This window comes from Empidonax traillii, unplaced genomic scaffold, assembly GCF_003031625.1.
Source record: "Empidonax traillii isolate 1590-97213 ecotype Southwest subspecies unplaced genomic scaffold, ASM303162v1 scaffold36:size2505666, whole genome shotgun sequence".
In the NCBI taxonomy this organism is placed as follows: domain Eukaryota; kingdom Metazoa; phylum Chordata; class Aves; order Passeriformes; family Tyrannidae; genus Empidonax; species Empidonax traillii.
In genome coordinates, this window is record NW_020955229.1 from 106,072 (window position 1) to 123,048 (window position 16,977).

The 16,977-nt window shown below is 52.5% G+C and overlaps 1 protein-coding gene across 1 annotated transcript in view; it reads right to left on the minus strand.

The window, feature by feature from the left end:
- Positions 1 to 2,413: 2,413 nt before the first annotated feature.
- RGMA (repulsive guidance molecule BMP co-receptor a) overlaps positions 2,414 to 16,977 on the minus strand; it is a 22,178-nt gene continuing 7,614 nt past the window's right edge. The window contains exons 3-4 of the mRNA XM_027877970.1: positions 5,411 to 5,922; positions 2,414 to 3,183 (exon numbers count right to left, since the gene is read on the minus strand). Coding sequence (XP_027733771.1) covers positions 2,488 to 3,183; positions 5,411 to 5,922 — 1,208 coding nt within the window. The 3' untranslated portion in view covers positions 2,414 to 2,487. The remainder of the gene's footprint in view (positions 3,184 to 5,410; positions 5,923 to 16,977) is intronic.

Sequence of the window (16,977 nt, forward strand, 5' to 3'; positions counted from 1 at the left end):
TTGTCAAAAAACCTCAAACTTTACTTGCATTTTTCTCAATAAATAATTTACAGTATGTACACATGGTGACACTCCCGAGGGTCTCAGCGCAGGGAGGTGGGGGGGCCTTCTCATAATGCCCCCCCTTTGCCTATGTATTTTTTTTTCTTTTGTTTCCAAGTATCGGGTCCTTCTTGGCCACACTTCACCTTTAACCAGGACTGGGTCAAACACAACCAAAATAAAGTGCTTCACTGTTTGCTTCTAAAATAGGGATACCCCAACCACTGTATGCCAGCAGCCACCACTGGAGCACCCACCTGGACAGAGGGACTGAGCCATACCATAACCAGACTTTCCTTGGGTGGAAACTACCCCTAAACCACAGCACATTGTACCGTGGGGTGATTGTTTTACAGGAAAGAGAGGTCTTAAGGGAATTATTGACCTGTTGGCACACTGTGGCTGGGCCAGCTCAGGCAGCTTTCAAGCAGCACCGTGTCTTCAGAGGGATGCTGTGAACAGCTGCTGTTAGATATGGGGCAATGCTGCAAGAAACTAATGTTTCCTCAGACCCAGAGACAAATTTTGGCTTTCAAAACTTGAGTTTTCAATTTCTAGGGAAGATAAAAACTTGGGGTTTTTTTTCTTGAACAAAGGAAATAAAAAGTCCAAATCAGCCTGGCTGAACAATTAGTGCATTGGGAAATTAAACTGTCCTGTGCCGTGGTCCAGTGGCTGCTCCCCTCAGAGTCTCCTAACTGTGATATCCTTATTTCAAAATCTCCCTAAACAGAATATCTGGGGCACCAGCAAACAAAGGAAGGAGCAAAGTAGTAAACACATCTTTTTGTTTCTTTTCTTTCCTTAAACATTTAAAACCAATTACATCTCTTCATCTGTACAGTCACACAAGATCAATGCCAGGGCTCTATATATTAAAGAGACAATATAAATTACATCCATTGACACAAGTTTGCATTTCTCTGCTGCTTTACAAATGGAGCTCTAGAGCTGTTAGGACACAATGAATAGTCACGTTGAGTATTTACACCAGGCTGCCTCTTGGCACCAGTTCAGACTGCCAAACCTAGCCTGTTCCCACCTCTTTTGGTGCTATAGCTTGTCTCATCATGCCCAGAGACCTCCCTTGAGAGCAAAGAGGGGCCCCCAAGTGTTACACATGTTTTGGGGCTTGTTTCTGGGAACTTCCCCCTGAGGAAAGGAGGGGAAATCCACCAGGGGGGTCTCAAAGGCGCAGACCAAAAGTGGTCTTGATTTGTTCAGTGAGCAATGGGGTGAACCACAGGGGAACACGGAAAGGAGGAGATGGGCAGTATACGTGGTGGGGAAGGAGACTATTGATGGTTTTGAGACAGGGAACAGACATTTGGAGGCAGCTGGGGGGGGTCCTCTGCTGCGTCCCGTCTCCTGGCTGGATTTCTAACATTGCCCCATTTCTGATTCAAGCCCAGAAGGGCTTAAGGTGCGACTGGTCTGCAATGGGGTTGCAAGCCGCGGCCCCAGGATGGGGAGCAGAGCAGAGACCTAGCAGCAAAAAAGGAGTGCCACACTCCTGCTCCACCCCAGGGCCGGGCTGAGCCGGTGAGAGGCTGGAGGGACATGTGGATTGGGTCTCCCACTGAGCAGCTGCCCCACTGCCAGCTTAAGGGGACCAGAGAGCGAATGCTGTGAGAAACTCATCCAACGCTGGGCAGAAGTTGCAGGAACCACTTGAATACTGGCCAGGTTTCTCCCATTGCCATCAAGAGTCCACGGTGGGTCCGGGCAGAGACAAGGGAGACAGGAATTAAACTACCGAGTGAATCAGCCGGATGAACTGGCTGGAATAGGGAGATGCCCTTTGTACCACAGCAAATGCAGGCCAAGGCTTGAGGAACACATCCTCCTTCCACCCAGAAGGTGCCTGGCACTAGCAGCCAAGCAAGTGTGGGATCATCCCCCACCATTCTGGCCCTCTGCATCACTTTCTGCAACAACAGGGTTGTGGGCAGGACGTGCCCAAAAAGCAGAGCTCAGCCATTCTGATCAGGACATCCAGCCCTGCTGTGCTGGCCAGGCTTGGCCCTGTCTTGCTGCTTCGTGCCCTCCTCAGGGGCTCTGGCCTCCGAAGACAAAGCCATGTTCATGCACACCAGTGTCACAGTCACCACGTGCATTTTTGGGACCTGGGGGAGCGCTATGAGGAGAGGAGCTACAAGGGTTCCTCAGCACCCACTCTGCTGGGAGCAGGAGGAGGAGTGAGGTGAGGAAGGTCCAGACAATGTACAGTCCAGCAAAAACTCCTGACTGGTCCCATTGGCAGCATGTTCCTCCCAGGCAAGAGCTGGGAAGGTAGAGGACTTGCGGTCATGAGAGAGACTGAAGTCTGAGGACAACCTATGTGACTCTTGATATCCAGCCTCCTGTTTTCCAGCACCTCCGTCTCATCCCTGGTTCCCTCCTGCTCCTCTTTCCCTGCTCTCCATGGTGTGAAGGAGCAAACCTCTATAACAAGCACAACCAACTCAAACACAGCAGTGCTACCCAGAGGGTGGGATGTGTCCCTGTGGGAGCCACGTTGCCTGGGGCCAGCTCCCGTGTCCTTTCATAGAGGTGCAGCTTGTCTTTGTTGGAGTGAAGCACCTTCACATCCTCAAAGGCATAGTAAGCAGCCAGCATGAAGTTGACGTCCCCCGTGGTGAGGAGGTCGAAGACGCAGGACTGGAAGTAGAGATCCTCCACAGGCAGCTTTTCCCTGCACTTGGCCGTGGCCGTTTCGTAGGTGAAGGCCTCAGGGGGGGCCGGCAGGCTGGGCCCCTTCCTGCGAGCACGACCCTCCGTGGCCTGAGCCGAGCGGATGGTCTGGAAGTCAATCTGTTGGTTGAGTGGGCAACCACGGAGGCACAGATAGAGGCCCTGACTGTCCCGGTCCTCCACGGCGTTCACCACCTCCTCCGGCATGCGCACGGCGAAGGTGAGGTACCGCCCCACCTGCCTCACCACGATGGTGGTGCCGATGTACTTGGCCTGGATCTCGATGTGCTGGCCCGACACCTTCTCGGTGATCTTCAGGCTGTTGGCTCCGTGCTTGTCCCCACCGTTCTTGGAGCCATCGACGAAGGCAGCGGGGAGCTCGTCCATCTCTGCCTGGTACACTTTCTGATCCACACACTCCTGGAAGCTCTTGAAGATGATGGTGAGCTGCGGGGGAGGAAAGGGACAGGGTTACAACCAGCAATGACCACCTGAGAGGACACAGCTACCACCAGAAGCGGTGTGGAAGGTGGAAGAGCTCTGGATGCTCGGTCTGGATGGGAGAGCAACCTTCAGCTCATGGGCAGATGCTGCAGGTTTAGAAGCCCCAACTTTTAGCCACACAAACATGGTCATCCTGCTCCAGCAAAGGGATATGGACAGAGTGTATGGAGTTAAGACCCAAAGGCTGAACTGAATGTACCACCTGGATCTGTGCTGTTATCTCCAGGCCCAACACAGGATCTTCCTTGCAGCTGGAGCTGGGTGGAGTATCCCTGCTCCCAGGCCTGTGGCGGCAAGCCTGTGCATGCAGCACTGCCTTGCCTCCAGGGCTGGCAGATGGCAGCGGGGGACGAGCTCTGACTCCCTTAGAGGCAGTGGAGCTTCCTTCTCTCACTCCCATGACATTTACATCCAGAGGGCTGTACCTCTTCCTTTCCCTGGCCACTCAAAGACCAACTGAGTCTTCCCCTCTGGGCCTCAGAACATGTCATTCTCCACCTCAACCACGCAGGTACACACGTGTTCAGTGTGTTCCCATGGGATGGCCCTTCTAGGGGTGATTTTGTGGTGGCCTTGGAAGTGCTGGTTTAATGGTTGGACTCAATGATCTCAGAGGTGGTTTTGAACCTTAATTAATTCTGTGATCCTATGATTCAAAGTGAGCACAACCTCACCACTGGCTGAGATCCCTTGCCAGAGGAAGGACCTCACAGCACTTGCTCTTCCCTTGCTGACCTGGCTTTATGGGGCAGACTTGAGGAGAAGGATCAGTAGAGTTTGCATGGGAAGAAGAGCAACTTGTTCTTCTTTTCCACACAAATGACGCTTCCTCTTGCACCTCTGCCTGTGAGGGAGAAGTGGTAAAGGGGACCTCCCTCCTTGTGGTCCCTTGGAGGGGCAGACTGAGACCTGGCCAGAGCGGGGTAGGGCTGGAGAAGTGAGCAGAAAACACAAAGAGCCCTATGGACCGAGTGCTCCCATCCTTTCCAAGAGCACACAGTCCTCCAGCCATGACACAGCAGTGCTCCCCACAGCTCATGCTGCAGATCTCATGACTAATCCCTCCTCACCACAAGCCCGTGAGGCAGATAAGGAGAGAAAAGGCTCAATTAAGATGGTGATCCTTCGATCCCAGCAGGTCCTTAAGGACCACTTTCCTCAAGCCAGACTTGCAAGCTTCAGCAGGTTTCGATGTCTTTTAGAGAGTAAGGAGTTCAGAGTATCTTTTAGGAGGTTTATCAGGGACAGGTCAAAACCTCAGTGCAAGCTCCAGCTCAGGATAAAGAGGTCACATCCAGAGTGAGAAGCAGCCCATCCTACACATGCTTCTCTCCCCAGCACACAGGGAGAAGACGTGGAACTCCCAGACATGGCAGAACAGGACATTTTCCAAAAGCAAGAAGATGCCTCCTGCTGAGCCTCCTTTTTTTTTTTTTTGGCACAAAAAGTGCCCTGTTAGCTTTAGAGCTCGTGCACCATGGGGCAGCACACCAGTTCCTCAGCTCCAGGTCTGTCCTGAAGCTGAGTCTGTGCCACACAAGTCCTGCTGTATGACAGCAGCACATTTTCAGTTGGGTTTCCTCAGTGTTTGCCTCGTACCTTCAGGATGTTGATTTAGGCTGTCAAAGCACCACCAGAACAGTCTGTTCCCCACAAAATGCCTTGACTTGGCTGCAAACCACAGAGACAATTACAAGCCTGGGCAAAGGGGAAGGCAGTGTGAGGAGCTCAGCTCCTTCCAGGCTTTTCCCTGCAAGCTGTACCCTCTCTGGAGGGCAGTCCTGGGTTTGCCTGGGCCTTAGGTCTCCCCCAAGAAGTGCTACCATCATTCCTGGTCTGGCTGTTCAGCAATCTGGAGTTCCAAGGTGGGAGCCCTCTTAATTTGCAATCCCCCACTTGGCCATGATGGCCCCCTGAGCTGCAGCACCCTCAGCCTGCTCACCATGACGGGGCGGGATGTGCTCAAGAAGAAACCACAGGCCATTTAAGCGAAGGCTGAGGATAAAAGAATGGACGTCTCATATTTAGGGTCAAACATTCTAATTCAGAGGAGCTCATGCTCCATCTTACCCTCCCCAAGGAGAATTGCAAATGGGGGAAGAGATGGAGGACAGAAAACCTGTTCAGAAGCCCCTCTGTCCTTGCCCCTGGGGACATGCCCAAGGCTCACCTTGCTGGTGGCGGTGGCCGACGAGCCGGGCAGCACCGGCGTGTTGGTGACCTGGACGTTCAGGTAGTTATTGTCTATGAGCGGCCAAGCCCCTTGCACCTTGCAGGTCTGGAAAGTGTCTGTGAAAGTCCTGAGGTGGGGGTCCCCGAAGAGCCCGCAGTGGGTGTAGTTGGGGGTGGCCGAGTGCTTGTGAAAGCTCTTCTCATAGTGGCAGATCTCGGGGCTGTCGGAGCGCTCCTGGCTGTCCCCAGGGGGCAATGTCCGGAGGCGGGGCTGGGACGTGGGGCCATCCTTGGAGCAGTTGTGCTGCACCATGAGATCGTCTATGCCATGCACGGCGGAGTGGTAGGCCAGGTCGCCCCTGCAGGTGCGGGCGGTGCGGCGGGTGCAGTGCGCGTACGCGCGCAGCGCCGTGCAGAACTCGGGCGCCTCCTCCGCGCCCAGGTGGTGGGACCCCGATGTGGCCGCCCAGAACTCAGAGTTGCACTTGAGGATCTTGCATGGAGACGTCACTGCGGGAGAGGGGAGGGAAAACACACAGAGGTGGTCAGCGCTCACCCGCGGGACGGGACACCCAGCTCTACCCCCAGCGAGAGGCTGCACCCTCCTGGCGCGGCCCGAACTCATGACACCGGCTCCACCGCGTGATGGGGCCTCGCTCACCAGATGTGACCCTCTCACATGACCCAACCCTCATGCATCAAAGCCAAAGAAACCAACAGGATCTGCCCCAATTTAAGCCAAAGAGGGAAAGAGCACCCAGCCTTTAGATGAATGCTCCTGGGGGAAAACCATGGTGTGGAAGAATGGGACATATTCATAGGCAGCGATAAGGGAGGATCATTAATGTGGTGTGAAGATGCAATGGGGTTTTTAATGCCTTTTCAGGGTTTGACATTCAAAGCTCTGTGCTGCATGAGGTTTTTGGGTGCTGTGTCCAGGCTGAGGTCTACCAGCACAAAAATGTGCCTGCCTTCCTTATCCTCCTTCATGGGAATGGGGAAACCCAGCGCCAGCAAAACTGCTGTGCCCAGCCACATGCCAGGTTAGAGCAGGACCGTGACCCAACCCTGCAGCACAGCCAGAGGCCACCCCACCATCCCCATGGATGCAGCAGTGACGGGTGCAATACTTGCCCGCGTTCCTGCACCACCAGAAAGAATTAGGAGCCAAAAAAACCTCTTTCTTGGCTGCTGTGCGGCTCTGCCCAGCCCCGGGAGCCCGTTCCCCACCACTGAGAGAGAACAAGAGGTGGAGGAGAAAAACCGGCGTGGCAGGTGCAGGGATGCCAGTGAGCCCCCGCCTCCCCTTCCCACCCGCCGCGCATCGCCCTGGTGGAGGCGAAGCCAGAGGCTGCAGGGCCTGTGCTGGGCTCAGCTGGAGCCCCGGTGCTTCCTGGCAGGGAGGAGGAAGGCAAAGAAAATTCAGATCCTGTTTTTTTCCCCCCTGCAATGTCTGCTCCCTGGGGCAGTGCGGCTTTCCTGGAGCAGCCTGGGAAGCAGCTGTGCAAAAAAAGCACCTTGGCCATCGCTGAACTGTCGCAGACGCTGCTCTGCCCCTGCCAATTTGGAGTCTTGCTGGGTGAACCCAGGCTCACACCACTTAAAATTCATGGCATTTTCCTTTCTCTCCTCTTAACCAACCCCCTTGGAGTGCTTGGAAACAGGATAGGCTCAGGCACAAAAGGCAGCAGGAGGAGAAGTCAAGCCCCACCATTTCCAGATGCTTTTGTGGTGCCTCTCACAGGCATACCCATATACTCCTGTCTCGGGGTTTGTTTAGAATTGAGCCTGGCAAGGCATATGTGCCAAAAGCATTTCAGATTTGTTTAGAAAGAAAGTTACAAAACCCAGTATTGTTTCAGGGAAAACAGTATGTTTTAGTTTTAAACATCACAGTGCTGGAAACCTAAACAGAGTTGGTGCTGGAAAATCAGAAAGGGAGACTGAGACTATAAAACACTAAGCAATTCGGCTGTGAGAAACAAGCCTGTCTCCTCTCTGTTTCCAAGAAGAGTGAAGTGCAAATAGGAAATGGTGACAGGTTCCTCAGAGTTTTAAAATTCATGTTTAATAAACTCAGATGCTAGCAACAGCACCGAGTACCCGGGAGCTGTTTGGTCTTGGCAGCATCCCATTTAAACCTGCAAGAAGTATTGTGGAAAGTCTTTAACTCATCATTGACCAGAGGTGACTCAACAACAAGGTTCTGACCTGGGACATAGGTTTACATTCCTGCTAAGTCTTCTGCATGCATGGGAAACATTTAAAAATATTTATTATTTCATATTCCTCTCTCATGCATTCCAGGACTGTGGTTTTCCAGGACTATCATAGTGGAAGGTAGGAGTCAAAACAGCACAAAGGAGTGTGGCCAGTGCCACCACTGCTGGTTATCCCAAACCCTTGTGGCATCAGGCAATTAAAGTCATTGCTCCCTAGTAGTTATGCTAATGTACAGCTTGAGGATGCCTTGAGGTTGCATGTGGCAGAAGGCGCTGTCACTGCAGACAGACTTGCCAGCACAGCCCCAGGAAGAGCTGGAGGACACATCCCCAGACACACAAGACCCATATACCCCACAGCGTGGTAAGGCACCAGGATGCACTACACAAAGCATCCCATCCTGAGAGAAGAGTCCAGGCTGCAGCGGTACTCTGGCTGCTCCAGCCCTTCAGCTGCTGTGTAGAAGCGAATTTTTTAGCAGGAACAAAGCCACAGCCAGCCCCTTGTTCTTTCAGGACCTGCTTCATTCTCTTGGATCAGGAGATTCAGGCATGAGCTGCAGCATGCCTATGTTTTGCCTATTCGCAAAACAGGCCCCCAACACCCAGTGCAAAACACAGCCCAGTGCTGAGCATCCCTCACTGCCACTCTGCCCAGGGTCACACATGACTTTATAAGGTACTGAATTAAAAAAATCCCAACAAAACGGAGGGCAGGGAAGCACCATCTCCTTCCTCCCTGGGCCTGAAGGGGGAGCGTTCTGCTCTGAGATGTTATCGCTGCAGTTTTGGCACCGGTCCCCTTCTGGCTGTTTTGCTCAGGGCCCCATATAAGGCCCGATCTCCAAGGCCAGGTGCCGCGCGCCCTCCCCGTCCGCTCACGCCTGGCCTCTCCCTTTGGACATTTCTCCAACCTCACCAGCGGCCACCAGGCTTGGCGATTCCCTCACGCTGCTGGGCCAGCAAAGGCTGTGGAGGAGAGCAAACACGACCCTTACCCCTCCCGACAAGCCATGCCTCTCCCCTCTGGCAGCAGCTTTGGCACAGCGGCGCAGGCTCATTTGTAACCGGGCCAAGAAACGATGTTTATTCAATTTCGCATAATCTATTTTCCATCGACTCACAATGGATCTGTTTTTCAAGCACAGATGACTTAGCACGGAAACAAATCCCTCTCAAGCAGGAACCCAGCAAGGCTCTCCTGGGATCTGTAAGACATCCCCAGGTCTGGGTGAATTCTTTTCCATGGCAAAGGGTCCTTCATCCCATAGGCAGGTGGCTTCAACCCCTCCAGCCACCTTCCAAATTCCCCATCATCTTCCTTTCAAGACCTTGGTGGTACTCAACCCAGGGACAAAATTTCCTTCGCTATCTTGAACCCAACGTTTTTGGAGAGTTTAAAGCCAGAAGACATCATAAAACCACCTGGACTAGGGCAGCCCCCCCCGCCGTGTAGCCCAGTGCCCCCCATTTGTTCAGGTACACCTCCCATGAGGATTCCTGCGGTCTGTGCAGTCTGAAAAGCTGCCCCGTTCCTCGGCAGGCTGTTTCAGGAGTTTATCACCTTTACAAAACACGGGTCTTGGTTCTAAGTGGATTTTATCTGACTTCATTGTAAGGACATAAAAAGAACCAGCGATTTTTCTCCAAAGCAGTAAAAGGTCCGTTAGTAACCAGTGTGTTTCCCACAAAGATATTTACACACTGCAATCGAGTCCCTTGTCAATCCTCCAGATAAGCTAAACGGTTTGCACTTTTAAGTTCTCACTGGAAGGTGTTTGCCCAGCCCCACCATCAGACCTCCCTCCAGCAGCCTTGTTTCCTGCACAACCTACCACCCTGACAGGCGATATGGATAAAGGACACGCTCACAGCTCTCCGTGGTTGCCTCTTTCACCGGGACACTGAATTTAGCAGGCACTGAGATGTGGCCTTTTCCAGAGCTCCTGGTTTGGAGAGAACCGGTCCTTCACTGAGCAAGCATCCCATGGACCACCAAACACACACTCAGGTGTTTGGGGTATCACACGAAAGCAGTTCTGTTGCTCAGTATGTAATATTACTCGTTGTCAAATTAAGTGTTCAAACATACTACATGCACGCATCTAACTTTAACAGCACTTAATTACCAGTGCTCCCCTATTTTCCCTTAAGCTGGTGTCAGGTAACCTGGATTTTGTTTACCCAAATCACACTCTTTCAGAAAACGAGCACTGAATCAACATTTCATCTGTTCTCCTGTAATTTCTCTTAACAAAGAGAATTACTGGAAATTAATTTCAGTAAGCAAAAGCCAATTCTTTTAAGACTCTTGATTGCATTTTAACCAGACCTGTTAATTTTAAAGTGTTCACTGCTAAAAGATGTTGTTTAATATCCTCTTGGTTACTAACGGGCTGGAAAGTATTTCATCACCCACATGTGATGCAAATACATCACCCCGCGTTTTTCCAAATACATGGATTGAAGTGTAGATGTGCAAGCCTCACACATGCAGTAAAAGACTTTTTCAGAGAACACGGTAAAACGTAATTACCTTTGGCCTCAGATCTGAGCACCCAGACTTAGGCTCCTAAACACATATTTATTTAAGTAATCTAAATAAACATATTTATGCTGACACCTCAATAGGAAAGGCACGATTCTCTGAGGTGCTAAATACCAGCAACATTTGCCAGGAGATGTGGGCTGCTCTGCTCACAGGCGGACCAGCAGTCACTACCAACACCAAAATGATCCCAAAAGAGTTAGAAAAAAATAAATCATACTGCTGCTTAAAACATGGTTGAAGGGATCCCTTCCAGCAAGGTTTCAGGAGTCCAAAGCAAAAACTGAGGAAATGAACATCAGCCCTTTGCTGAAGTCTACATGAGCCACCCCAATGGTGGCCACGCTGGTCTCACATCTTGATGCCCAGGAGGGTTGTCAGATCAGATATAAGGAAGAAACTTTTTAGAACAAGCGTGCTGAAACACTGGCACAGGTTGCCCAGAGAGGTGGTGAGTGCCCCATCCCAGGAAACGTTCAAGCTGCTCCTGCCAATGGCAGGGGGGTTGGATAAGGTGACTTTTAAAGGTCCTTTCCGACCCAAACCATTCTGTGAGTCTATTTTATGACACGGATCAACCGGCGCCTTGTCACACCAGGGAGAGAAACGAGCCCATCGGTGCCACCGGCAGCCCTGAGGGATGATGGATGCGGTGTCGTGGGCAGGGGCAGCTCTCCCGAAGCCCTTCAGGGCACCCTGGGGCGAGGAAGACCCAAGGGCCACCTGACCCAAGCTTGGTGAAAGGATTTGTGCGGGAAGGCAGTGCCGGGCTCTTCCAGCGACCTCCTTTGAACTGTTAATCAAGCACAATCTTGCAGAATAATAGCCTGGTTATTATTGCCTTGTTTGCATAACAAAGAGGCCCAATAAAACTGATTTGACTGTGCTCAGAGGGGGTGTGAAAGATCAGCCCTGAGAAAAGAGCTGCAGGAATGCAGCAAACTGCTCCAAAGCCTCAACCCAGGAAGAAAGACAATGCAATTTGCCATCAAGAAAAGCCCAATAGACCAATAAATTACCCATGTGCAAAGGGATTAGATCAGGTTTCAGTTGCACTGAAGTGGGGGGAGGACCGGGAGGAGGGAACTGAAGGAGAAAAATAAACCTGACTCTTAAAGAGCTCGGGCTCATATTTTGCAAGGGTGTGCGTGGGGAGGTTGGCTCGGTGGGGCCACCTTCCACGCTGGGGCCGGGGTTTTGTGCTCCTTTCCACTGGCAAAAACAGTACATGCATTAAATCCAGGCAAAGGCTGTACTTGTGTAGGATAGAGTAACTTTAGATGTACCAGCGAGCACACCTCAATCGACACAGCCTCGTTTAACCCAGTCCTTGTCTTGCTCAAGAGGATGCTGGGGAAAGGAAGAAACCAGTTCCTTTAAGTCAAAAGAAGGACACAAGAAGGAGTTTTCTCGTTTCAACTTGTGTCAATTACTAAAGCATCCGGAGGACCTGTCACGGCCAACTCCCTTTTGTCCTCAGCGCCGAGTTCACAGCCCCCCATCTCTCCTCTCCAGGCGTCGCAGAGACATGGGGCAAGTACAGGCAGGAAACAAGCAGAGTCAGTGTCTTCACCGGCTACAGCACAAACTGTTGGATGCTGCCGAAGGAGCCCTTGATGGCTCCTGTCACTTAGTCAGCTCTTTTGGCTCGGAGAGTCAGCTTACCGCTGACCCGGCATGCTCAGCGGGAGCAAATGCATCTCTCCCCAGCACCCCCCACCCCGGCCAGCCCTGCTCCTCTTCCAGCCTCACCTCGACATCCCCATGCAGGGAGAAGAGCGAGCAGACACCACTGGAGAGGGCACCAGCCATGGACGTGGCAGCCAGGGCCATGCTGCTCTGAGAACAACTGGAAAATCTTGGGAAGCCGAGCAGGCACAGCGGGCTGAGAGGAGGAATCAGACAACGCAGCAATGGGGTCGCAGACTTTGCTCTTAAATCTTCCTCCTGGGATTGAGGCCTGAGCGCTGCCTTTGCCACAACCACTGAGCTTTCACCTGCTCAGGGGAAGCAGCACCGGTGGACGGTTCAGAGGATGCAGGTTTTGCTCCACCATGAGCTGGTGGGTGGAGGACAAGGAAGGAGGGAAGCAATAGGGAAGTGATCTCCTCTGACTCTCCATCTGCAGAAGGGCACTAAAAGTGCTGGCTCTGCACCACAGTGTGCTGCAGGCTGGGAAGCTGTTGTGGAGTTGCACACCTGACTTTCCCAGTTGGGAGAGCACCCCATCGTTTTCACCAAGAGTTCCCATGAGCCAGTAAAACTCCTTGGGTACGGAGTAGTCCATTTTTCAGATGAGGACACTGAGGATGTGAAGGGTTTCACCAAAGACGAGCCCAGGGGGAAGAGAGGTGGATTTGCACTCTCATCCCTGCACAGTACATCACCCTCAGCTTCCTCCCCCAGCCAGCACCACCCGTGTCCCCCTCCCTCGGAAGCAGCGGTACTTGGATAAGGTCACCTCTGCCAACCACCCCCACTGCCGAGTGTTTCAGGTTTCCAGCAGACATCACTCTCCCCACGCCGAAGCTGTTTTCCCAGGGTGCCTTTGAAGGCACAGCTGCCACCCACCAGCGCCCGGGGCCCCCCAGGTGTGGCAGCGGGTCCCTCACCCTCCTCCCCCTCGCCCAGGCCGCGGCGGGGCTGGCAGGGAAACGCTTTCTGCTCACAGGTGTGGATTCCCTCTAGGAATAATCATCCCCGCCATGCTCTTGTGAAATTTCAACCCTTCAAACGCAGAGGTAAATGAGATACAAAACGAGGAGATGGAGAAAAGCCTGGAGCACATAAATCTGGATGAGGCAAATTTATACAATTAAACGCCTGCCAAAAAATTGCGGCATCTCAATCGGAGGCGTTGGTTTTGTGCAGGGTGTGGGGTGGCAGCTGCCCGGCTGGAAGGCAGCAGCCCCATGAGCCCATCAAAAATCTATATGGACACCTGACTGATGCTGGAGCCACACCCAGGGATGCAGGGGATCTTCCTGCAAGCTGGGCTCCCACCCAGAACCAGACACCCTCCCCATCACTCATTCTCCACAGAAGCCTCAGTATCTGTCCGTCCATCACAGCCACAGACCTTCAGAGGTTTACTCATTTTTCAATGCATTTGATTGCTGCCCCTCCTGGGGCTCAGGTTTTAATTTTAAGAGAAAAAGTAACCTTCTAACTGAATCCACACCCCCAGTCCAGCTGCTCCCCCATTCCCATCCCCAGCACAGTAATACTCTCATCACTGTGAGCTGGAGAAGTCCAGAGTCATGATCCATTCCTAAAATGTCCTGCCACATGTCCTTGTCATCTCAGAAAGGGCCAGCTGGAGTGTGTCACACAGCAAGAGAAAAAGGTAGCTTGTCCAAAACCCAAACCGCCATAGATCATTACTAGGGCTTTGGGGACCAAAGTCAACAGCTGTCCAGGAAGGAGAGGAAACCGAGGGAGGAGAAAATTCTTTGGGCTCAAGTGAAGCTTGCTCTCTGCCTGATCCATAAAAAACCCCCATATGTCAGGGATAGCTCTGCTTGCTGGGAACTGAATGGCCAAGCTCCCCTAGATGCTCATGCAGCAGAAAAGTGGGACTCGACACCCTTCTGAAGGACCTGCTGTCCCCACAGCTGTGGGACACGAGCCCCCGGCCACCCCACACAGCACAGTCAGACAGAGCAACTCAGTCTGTGCCTACCCGGGCTGTGTGTGTGTCGGAGCCAGCTTGCTCTCTGCAGTGAGAGCTCGATGACTTCATCAAGGGGATGGCATCTGGTTTTGCAGTTGGCCATAATTCAATTCTCCCCCTTGCTGCAGGAATTTCAGCTGGTGGAGCAGTGATTTACTCAGCCGGGCTGCACTTGAGTGCAAAGCAATCTTGAGGCTACAATCGAACGCCCTGTTATTTTGAGAGCTCACGGACAAGGGAATAAATATCCTCTTCTTTTCATCCCAGTAGCTGCCAAGTGCAGGCTACAGAGCTTTTTAAAGGCATTTAGGAGCTCTCCTCTAACAACTGTGCTCTGGATGCTGCGCACAGCCAAGCAGGGCCCTGCCTGCACAGCTCTCTCCTGATCAGGATGGGATTTGCCAGGACATCCCCTCACCTGCCTCACCACAGCTGCATCTCCCAGCATTGCCCATGCTCTCCAAAAACCCCTCCCTATCACTCCAGCACACATCACTTCTGGACTGCAGCAGCCCTGAGTTCACCTCATCCCCCTTCAAACCACCTGGAACCCTGAGGCTTTTTTGGTCCTGGGTTCCCACACTCCCCTTTACTCCAAGTTTGGTGACTGCTCCAACAGGAAAAGCAAATCAAACCAAATCAAACTCATCCAAAGGGACCACAAGCCCTCATCTCTGACCTTCTCCTCTATCCCACTAACACTCATCCCTTGAGGGCAGTAGGGCTTGGCTGTGGGATCCCCTGAAGGACTGACGGGCTGAGGAAGGGCTCACTCGGGCCACACACTGCCCTGCCAGCGCCTACGATGCTTTATGGGATGTGCCCATTAGGGAGCCAGAAGAGTGACCACAAAACTCTTTGTCACTGGGGCCGCAGCCTGGCTCTCCAGGGACAGCAGGTCGGTGCAGAGCCCAAGAAGAGCCCCCAGGTCAGGAAGTTTTTGTGGCTGCCCAGCCCTGTGAGCACTTTCATGTGCACATCCGACTCGGCACAGCTGTCCAGGCCACAGAGAAAGAAACCTCAGCTGCTCCCATGATAAACCCGAAGTCACTCTTAATATTGCCTTGTTCCCAGTAACCAAGGGCCAGGAATTTAATGATTTTTTTGTGGAAAAAAGCAACGTATCCACCTCTACTTTAAAAACAAGGTGCCTCCTTCCAGCCCCACAACAAGCCTTTCTGGCAATGGCAAAGTACTCACTGTTCCAAGTACCAGATGAGCTCCGAGCAAGCAACAAAACAGGGAAGCCAAAATATTTCCAGGTTTACGTTTGAATCCCTCCCTTCTTCTCTGCCCTGACAACATCCCGCACCGGCGCCTCCTCCCCTGCCTCCACCTTCCCCAGGTTGGGTTCCCCCTTCACAGCGTTGGGGGGGGTGTTGCCTCAGCAGCCTCTAAGCCCCCCATCTCAATTTCAGCTTAATGCTGCTATCACCTCCCTGTTACTGAGACAAAAGCCATTTATCAACCCATCCGATCCATCTCCCAGTAGGGTTGGATCTTTATCTAGAACCTACCGCGTTGCCTGGATGGACCAAGGCTAGAAAATTCCGAATTTTTTTGGAGGCAGGAGAGGCAAAGCTGGAAACAAATGGGGACAGCCAAGGCTTAGTACGATGGGGGAAGGCAAAACCCGATGCACCTGGAGCAAAACACCCAGGGTCTGATTTTGGAAGTACAAAAGGGCACAAAAGGATCTCCAAGAAAACTCTGCACAGCCTGTACTGCGATGCACAGATGGGGGTCAGCTAAGCACCCCAGGAAATCAGGGTCTCAGCTGGGAGGGGAGAGTGCCTGTGAGCATTCAGCACTGGGACTCTGCACAAGCTCCAAGGAGGGTTTCTGCCAGGGGAACTGTCAGCAGTGGCCTGCTCCAGCCAGACCTCCTTCCCCAGCTGCTCCATGGTCATCCTGAGCCACGCCAGTGCCCCCAGCCCGAGGGCACTCACTGGTGGGGGCTGCCCAGGAGGTAGCAGGGCGAAGCCATCGGTGTGAGAGTAGCAAGAGTGGGAATCCAGCCCGGGGTGCGAGTGTAAGGGGGGGGGTTAAGCAAATAAATAAATAGGACAAGACTCGGCGAGGCACTAATCTGACACGCTGAGCGCCCGCCTGGGCAGCCTGCAGCGGCCCTGCTCACCCCGGGTAATCAGGAGGGGTGCGAAGCCTCCTCGTTGCTGGGAATCCACTGGGAACCCACAAATTCCCAGGAAGCGCAGGGGAAAAAGGGGCAAGGGATATGTCAAGGAATAAATCCCCCCCTTTTTTCCCCCAACCTCGCCACCCCAAAAAGCTTTCAAAAAAGCCCCCAGCGCGCTCCCAAGCCCTGGGCACGGGGAGCCCCGTCTCCGCCTGCGCCCCACTCCCGCGGGCTCCGGATCGCCTCGTTCTGCCAGTTCTTTGCACCTTATTTGACTGCTGAAGGGAGAATCAAACAAAGCAGCCAGCCAGATCTCCTATCAAGTTCTTTCTTGCACCGTAAATCTCACAGCCTCGACGCTTTGCAACTCAACCGCTCCGAAAAGGGCGTTAAGCAACACATATGGGAGCAGCTCCAGAGCTTCCAGAAAAAACAGGGGGTTCAGCTTCCAGCCTTGCTGGGAAGTCCCACGGGAGAAGTGAGGTCCAGAGGGCCAGCACTGGAAAGGTTTTCCTTTCGCCTTCGGAAGAGGGCCAAGAGGGCAAAGAGGGGAGGAAGGGCGTAAAGAAAGCAGTTATTTATTTATTTCCTACATGTGTGTGCAAGACTGCTTCACCTACGGTTATGCAAAAGAAAGGCAGAGGCGATTTAAAAATTAATAAATTATAAAGAGTAAAAGGAAAGTTTTACTGAAAAAAAAAAAAAGAGAGACGGGGAGATTTAAGCCTTAGAGCTTTTCTTTCTCCCTTCTGCTTTCTCTCCCCTTTTTTTTCCCCCCTTGCAAATGAAAAAAAAAAAAAAAAAAAAAGAGAGGTAAAGAAACTGGAGAGTTTTGGAAGGAACAAATCCGCCTCTGTGGACTGGGTTTCCCCTCCCCCAACAAAAACAAGCACTCAGGGCTTGAAGGAATTTGCAGGCAGAGATCTGCCAAAAACATTGTGAAAAACTATGGGGGATTCATTGGAAACAGATGGCGTTTTCAGCT